Genomic DNA, 7,454 nt, shown 5'->3' with positions numbered 1-7,454 from the left:
CAGAGGTGGGCAGGGCTTCATTTTGTGTTCTTAAATCCATACCAGGCATGAGGCATTGGTGGTTCAGTGGTAGAATTCTTGCCTTTCATGCAGGGCTCCCAGGTTCAGTTCCTGGCCAGTGTACCTCAGTGCAGTCACTACCTGTCTGTGAGTGGAGACTTGTGTGTTGCTATGATGTTGAACAGATTTCAGTGGAGCTTCCAGACTAAGATGGAGTAGGAAGAAAGTCCTGGTGATCTACTTTTGAAAACTCAGCCAGTAAAAGTCCCATGGATCACAACAGGCTGATCTGCAACCCATCGTGGGGATGGCGTAGGACCGGGCACCATTTCATCCTGTTGTGCACGGGGTGGCCATGAGTCAGAGGCTGACTCACAGCAGCTAACAACAATAACAAATCCACACAGGATCCCTAGATATAGAAAGCATGTGTCCTGATGTCCCCCAAACTTGCCCTTGCCCTCAAACTTTCATTTCCCTTGTGTCTTCAGAAACTTGAAGGACTTCATCTCATTATCACAACACCATCCTAAGCCTTTTGTTTTTCATTCCTTCCTTTTCAGCACCCAAGGAGACAAGTGGCTCCTTTTATCCAAGGAGCAGTGGAGGCCACAGGCTTGAGCACTCCTGATGTAGGGAGTGGGCAGACTGACTGACCACGGGCAGTCTCTTGATCAGAGACCTCTCAGCACCAGCATGAGCTCCAAGTTCACGTCGACTAGGGGCTGGTTCAGCAGCCGCCCACCTACCTCTGACCCTGACCTGGAGTCTGCCACAGATGGGCCAGCCTCTGAGACCACCACCCTCAGCCCAGAAGCCACCAGCTTTAATGGCACCAGAATCCCTGACGTGGTTGGTGGCACAGCTGGCGTGGGCACGATGCTTCTGTCCTTTGGGATCATCACAGTGATTGGCCTTGCTGTGGCTATGGTAAGAGCTAGGGCAGGCTGGCTAGCCCAGGTGCCCCTTGGATGGGGAAAGGGTAGTCAGCGTTTGGGTTTACAGAGACTCTAATCAGAGGGCAGTTGTCTGTTAATCATAGTGTAATTTCTTCCTCCCCTAGGGATTTGTCATTAGGGTCCAGAGAACAGAGAGGTTGCCTGCAATTGGAAAAAACAGAGAAAGTTCTAAGGAATACATGGTGTTGTGAGCTGGAACATGAAGGCTGTTGTGTAGGTGTTAGGGAGGAAGGCATTTCAGGTGAATGGTCCTGATGGACCACTTTGGAGTCAGGTGGGAAGCTCTAAGAGAAGCAAGCAGGACACTGAGGCAAATGGGTGGGGGCACAATATGAACAGAGGCCAGAAGGAGGTTGTGATGGATTGTGGGCTATGGAGCCTGTCTGAGTGGGATGCTCCAGGCATGATAGGCTGCTGGCAGAGTTCATTCACTCGCTTGACGATTATTTACTGGGTGCCAGCCCTGGGACCAGGTCTTTGGCACTTAACAGGAGCTGAGGAAACAAAGTCCTACTCTGTGCATCTTAAGAGGATGGAAGACATAAAAAATCAAGGGCCCCAAGAGAGGCCTACAGAGATTTATGTGGAAAATGGGGTGAGGGAGAGCTGTTCCATGTTGGGTGGGCAGAGACAGTTGAGAGGGCCTCATGGTGAAGGCCTGGCCTCAGTGTCATGAGAAGGGGCAAAGTTCAACAGCCGTTAGGACCAAGGTTAGCTGGGCAAGGGCTGTAGTTATCCTCCAATTATGGGTATGATGATACATGGACACTGGAATGTCACTGGGGACCACTATAGATTGCCCAGGCTGAATCCAGGAAGTGCGGAGTATACTTGAGGCTTCCCTAGGCCTGGACATGCTAACATTCTGCCTACTGCCCCCCTGGGCTCTGATTGCTGGCTTTAGGCTCAAAACACGTTGCTCTGACAAATAGGGCTGTGGCTGGGCCATCTACAGCCTGGCTGGAGCTGCTATTAAAACACAGTTGCCATATGGGCCCAGCAGGCTTTGGATTATGGCTAGGGAATAACTGTATGCTGGCAGGCAGGTCCAAAATACAGGACATGGACAGTGAGGCCAGGGCCTGAGAGGTCTGCTGAGCTGGAGGTGGGGACAAGATGCCATGTTGCAGTTAGGCAGACTGAAGCATCCTGATGAGGGGCAAGCAGAGCCTAGAATCTGTCCTTGTAACTCGCAACAGAAGATTTCCTCCCTCCTTCGCTCTGGAGGAGCATTTGGTGGGTCCGAGTGGGTAGACTTCTCTCCAAAAGTGGAAAGGTAGGAAGGTTGTAGGATAAAGGCAGTGAAGGACAGGAAATAGCTCCTGCACCCAGAGGACAGGTCTAGTGGTGTTTTCTGAGTGCTGCTGCTTCTGCCCTCACGCCAGGCCTGAGCTGGACTATGTTGGATACAGGAATAAATTAGTGCCAGGCTATGTGGCTCACATGGGAGGAAAAAGCACTTAGTGCCAGCAGGAACAGTGAGAGAGAGCTTCCTGGAGGAGGTGGGGCTGAAGTTGCACAGTGAGAGGTGGAGATGATTTGAAAAGGTGTGGGGGATATCAGCACTTGGGGCAGGGGAAAAGCAGGGGCAAAGGCATGGAGGTTGCATGAAGGTTTTGTCTTCTCCTGAAGAGCCCTCTACATGAGGCTAAGGTTGTTGTTGTTGTTGTTATGTGCCGTCGAGTCGGCCCCGACTCATAGCGACCCCTCCTTGGGTTTCCGAGGCAGTATCACTACGGAAGTAGGATTGCCCAACCTTCCTTCCGAGGAGTGGCTGGTGGGTTTGAACCGCCAGCCTTCTGGTTAGCAGGCAAGTGTCTTAGCCACTATGCTACCAGAGAGCTCCTAAGGGGGAGGGACAAAAGCTAAGGGGCCAAGGAGCACAGGGTCCCCCAGGAGCAGGCAGCAGGAGGAGCTATAGACCAGGGTCAAGCTGTAAATGGGCCACAAAGGCTGTAGGAGCCACAGAGGGTTTGGGGCAAACAAACCCTAGAGACATAGCTTTCCCCTAGGCAGAAGCAGGTATGCTCCTGATGGTTGGAAACTGCCAGCTTGGGGAGAAGCAAGATGGTGACAGAGGTCCCTGGAGTCCCCTCCCTAGGCAGTTACCTGAGTCTCACCCCCTCCCTCCCTTCCCTCTATACCAAGGTCTCCTGCTCCAGCCTAGAGACTCTAGATGATTTCTTAGCTGCCTAGCCCATTATCTTCAAACTTTACAATAGGGGATAAGACCAGGGGGCCTTCCTACCATGAGAGTTCTGAGGGGACTTGCTCTGCCAAGTCTCTTCCCTGTTCTTTTTAACCATACATAGCTTTGGGTCTGGGGACCTGTGGAGGTTTAGGGGGAGACATTGAGGAGGGATGTTGAAGTCTTCCCCTCCCCCTTCAGCTTTGCAGAGTCACAGGAAGTGCTGAGTGGCTGGAGCCACAACAGTGTGGGCAGAGGGAGGGCCCACCAGCCCGCGGACCTGACCTGACTTTGTGGTCTTCCGAGGCTGGGCCATGAGAGCAGGCCTGGTCCCACCTCTGGTCCCTAGCCCTGGTCTGAGCAATTTCAGCATCTAATAAATGTCAAAGGAGGGCATGAATGTAGGGTGTAGGGTCACTGGGATGAAGACCCTGAGGACATGGGGACCTACAGGTCTCCCATTCATCAGCTTCAGCATGATTCCCATCCTGAGAGGCTGTTAGGTTCATCAGGGCATCCTTTCCTGGCCATCTGACACTGTTCCTTCTCTTGCAGGTTTTGTACATCAGGAAGAAGAAGAGGTAACTCACTCCCAGATGTCACCCAAAGCCCCAACCCATGGGCAGTGATGGGCTATATTCCAGGGGGTATGGATGAAAAAAGAGAAAGAGCCCCCCACACACACCAGGACCTCCCTCCCCAGTCAGGGAGAGTCAAGGCGTCTTCTGCCCCCTTGGGGTTGGAGGTGACTACTGTCTCTCAAGGAGACCTAACACCCCCTATGCGCAGGAATCTCACACAAAGTATAGGCAGGTGTGAGGATTCTGGGTTATCAGGTGATTCTGAGATTGTGGGCAAATAGAGAGAGAGGAGAAGGTTGGGTACCCAACTGCCCAGCCACTCTTGCCCTGCCATCCTGAACTGCCTGCCACTGACTCACCCTGCTCCTTCAATACCCAAAGACTTGAATCCCAGCAAGGCCCTGGCCTAGGCAGTCCCTGTGGACCCTACGGATGATAGTTCCATGGCCCCACTCCCAGGGGTGGGCAGCTTCTTCCAGGCTCTGTCTGAGGGTTAGAGCTAGTCCTATAAGTGGCAAATGTGGTTGTGTGCTGTGACTTGGTTGGCTGGCAGTGCCTGGAGGGCTTATGGGAGGGGAGGGGCCTGCCTTGCCCCCAGCAGCCTCTTCTTCCCTCTTCAGGCTGGAGAAGCTACGCCACCAGCTCATGCCCATGTACAACTTCGACCCCACAGAGGAACAGGATGAGCTGGAACAGGAGCTGCTGGAGCATGGGAGGGACGCTGCCTCCATGCAGGCTGCCGCCTCTGTGCAGGCCACGCAGGGCAAGGTGGGCCCTGCCAGATGAACCCCGCCCCGCCCAGCCCGCAGCCCATTCATGCACACCCTACCTCACCCCCCTCCATCATCACTCAGTTTTCGAGCACTTGCCATGTGGTCAGGCAACAGCTGTTGGGTATATCAGTTTTGTCAGGTTTGTTTAGAAACTGGTAGAATTGTTCTGTGGTTACCCACAGACTCACCTCACTACCAGGTCAGGCTGGGTGCAGCCCTAGGATCCAGCCTAGTTCTGCCTTCTCTGAGCCTCAGTTTTCTCATCTGCAAATGAAAATTTTAATTCTTGCTCTTTATACCCCCACATATTGGGGGATCAATGAGAGAGGATCCCGGGTCCCACAGCTCCCTGAGGATCACTGTCCTGAGTGGATTGTACATGAGGCAAGACTCCTGGGCACTGTCATCTTAGAGTAGGCTGGTGGGTTCCCAGTCATGGAAAGACCCTGGGCAGGTAGAGACCCTAGCTCCTGTGCCTAACAGGTTGGGCCCCTGTATAGTTATCCTGCTGGGGCCACTGACCTGCCTGACCACTTGCCACCAGCCCCTGAAATCCCTAAGGACCAGGGCTCCATGAGAAGGTCTGGCCTCCCTAGACCCCCAGTCCTCTTCACATCCTGCTTTGCCTTGACTTGACCTCATGGGTTGCTAGAAGGGTCTGGCCCACCAAAGGCAAATTTGAGAGACTGGACTCAGGAAAAGTTCAGGCTGGAAGTCCAGAGACACCCTTGTTTTGCCACCAGTTCTGTGTGACTTAGGTCAGGATACCATTGGGATATTTGGAAAATTGGCCTGAGAATCTTGGTCCACACAGCCCATGGGGCAACTGGCAATTAGAGAATTGTTTCTTGAATCCCTTCCTTGTGCCAGCCCTTGTGCTAGGGCCTAGGGGTGCAGATGTGAACCCCTGTGCTTGGGGAGGATGGTGCATGCATAATGAATTCAGTCCTGAGCCCACAGAGAAGCTGGCAAGGCAAGCTAGAGATGGCTGTGGGGACTGGGGTGTGTGTGGGGTGTCATCTAAGCCAGATTGTATTTCAAGGCTGAGCTTGCAAGGAGAGCATTCCAGGCAGAAGACAAAGCTCATGCCAAGCACAGCAGGCACCAGGAAGTAAGGGTGGAGGTGATTGGACCAAAGGGTACATGTCCTTGGTCAAGGTCCCTGATGTCCCTGCCCTTCTCTCTGCAGACCACTCTCTCCTCCCAGGGCCCGTTGCAGAGGCCTAGCCGGCTGGTGTTCACTGATGTAGCCAATGCCATCCATGCGTGAGCAGCTCAGGGACAGGCCTGAAGTTCTGATGGCAATGCCTCCTACAGCACCCACACAGCTGCCCACTCCCTGATTGTCAAGACCTACTCAGGACCTGCCTTGCTGAGGCAGGAAAGGGCCTGGCCAGGCCCCAGCTATTCTGCAGACCCACCTGTTGACTCTAGGCTCTAAGGCCCCTGGCTGGACGGGGCATCTCATCACTGACCTCCCCTGGCCTGAGGGCCCTGGCATGGAGGGCAGCCCTTATACCGAGAGGTCAAAAGCCACTACTGGCATCCTTGTCTCCTGTCCAGATCCCTCACATCAGGGTCAGCTCCTCTGAATGTGAAAGAAATGGGGAAAAATAAGGGGTGGGAGGGAGGAGGGAAGGAGAATGAAAGGGGTTTCCCTCTGTCAGGGAGAGTTCTGTGTTTGGAATCTGGAACCTTGTCTAGGGTGGGAAGAAGCAACCACTCAGGTCACAGGTACAGGTGGGCAGGCACCTATGATCAACCCTGACAGCCCCAAGGACGGAATTAAACCTGCCCAGTGGGCAAAAATGCAAAGGGGGGTTGCTCGTACCCTGGGTCCATCCATATTACAGAGAGTGTAGGAAGCCTCCCAGCCACCCTTTCCTGGCAGCTAGTTGTTTGCTGGGCCCAAACTAGGGTGAGAGATGAGGAAGAAGAGAAGTGAGGGGACAGGTGTAGAGAGATGCAGCCCCTGCCCCCCAAACTGCCTGAAGACCCTATGTGTGTGTCTGAGTATGCTTAGAACAGGACAGTAGGGACCTTCTGACTGCTACTGCCACCCCATGGTAAGTAGAGAAGCAGTGATGGGGGCCACTTTCCCCATTGCCTTCAATGTTCAGGGACTACAGACAGGGAGGAGGGAGGCAAAGGCGAGGGTTCTACCATCTACTGTGTCTCTTCACAGGGCCCTAAAACCTGGGCTCCCACCTCTGCAAATGACTCCTGTTTGGGGCTGTATCCAAGCTCTGGGGTTGGAGAGAGGCTGCTAGTCATAGGCTACAGGTTAAGTGGGGGAGTTCTGATGGCCTGGAGGGAAGGGGGTGGGGAGTAGCTCCTTGAGCAACACACAAGAAACCTAGTTTGGTTTTGTTTCCCCCACCTCCACCTCTTCTATGGGAAGGGGTCTCTCAGTGTTGAAAGGGTGAGGAAGGAGTCTGCACTTGGCCACCCCCTCAGCCTTGGTGGATCAGAGCTGATACCAGGGCCATGCAAGCAGGGCACTGGGCAGTACCAGACCCCAGGCACTGGGAATTTCTCTACACTGGGTAAGCGTGCACGCAGGAGCATGTCGGCACCATCGCTGTCCTCTGCTGGCTGGAGGGGATGCAGGGTGGCATGTGCAAATCTTCTGTTGGGCAAATATTCTATAGCAGGAGGTGAGGGCCTGGGAGTCACATGGGGAAAGTTCTGGAGTTGGTCCCTCCTCGAGATTCTATAAATATGTTAGCACTTAGCCAACTGGAGGACTGTGGGTAATTTAGGATGCACAGAAGCTGTAATTTAACTCACAGCATCTCCATGTGAGAGCATTAAAGATGTAATTAAGATGTTTACACAAAGAGAGTATGGCCTGTGACACTTGGGGTGTGAAACCCCAGGAGGGGACAGGGTGGGTGAGGAGTTGTGGGGAGCCCAGGGTTGTTGTTTGGGTGCCAGCTTTGAGGTAGCAGCC

General features: G+C 53.7%; 1 protein-coding gene across 1 annotated transcript; it reads left to right on the top strand.

Annotated features, from left to right (window-relative positions):
• The first annotated feature begins 696 nt into the window (after window positions 1–696).
• Window positions 697–5,771, top strand: CUNH3orf18 (chromosome unknown C3orf18 homolog). Its single transcript, XM_007952012.1, has 4 exons — window positions 697–930; window positions 3,703–3,728; window positions 4,349–4,496; window positions 5,691–5,771. The coding sequence occupies exons 1-4, from the start codon at window positions 697–699 to the stop codon at window positions 5,769–5,771; spliced, it is 489 nt and encodes a 162-aa protein (XP_007950203.1).
• Window positions 5,772–7,454: the final 1,683 nt, after the last annotated feature.

The sequence above is a fragment of the Orycteropus afer genome, unplaced genomic scaffold, assembly GCF_000298275.1.
Source record: "Orycteropus afer afer isolate SDZICR_OR568_19922 unplaced genomic scaffold, OryAfe1.0 scaffold00323, whole genome shotgun sequence".
Classification (NCBI taxonomy): Eukaryota; Metazoa; Chordata; class Mammalia; order Tubulidentata; family Orycteropodidae; genus Orycteropus; species Orycteropus afer.
Note: the sequence above shows the minus strand (reverse complement) of the source record. Positions and strands in the feature narration are given on the sequence as shown.

Excerpts from the sequence above, each read along its gene's own strand:
- CUNH3orf18 (XM_007952012.1), top strand. The coding sequence starts at position 697 with ATGAGCTCCAAGTTCACGTCGACTAGGGGCTGGTTCAGCAGCCGCCCA. Across the intron at positions 931-3,702 it reads TTGGCCTTGCTGTGGCTATG|GTTTTGTACATCAGGAAGAA; the intron begins GTAAGAGCTAGG and ends CTTCTCTTGCAG. Across the intron at positions 3,729-4,348 it reads TACATCAGGAAGAAGAAGAG|GCTGGAGAAGCTACGCCACC; the intron begins GTAACTCACTCC and ends TTCCCTCTTCAG.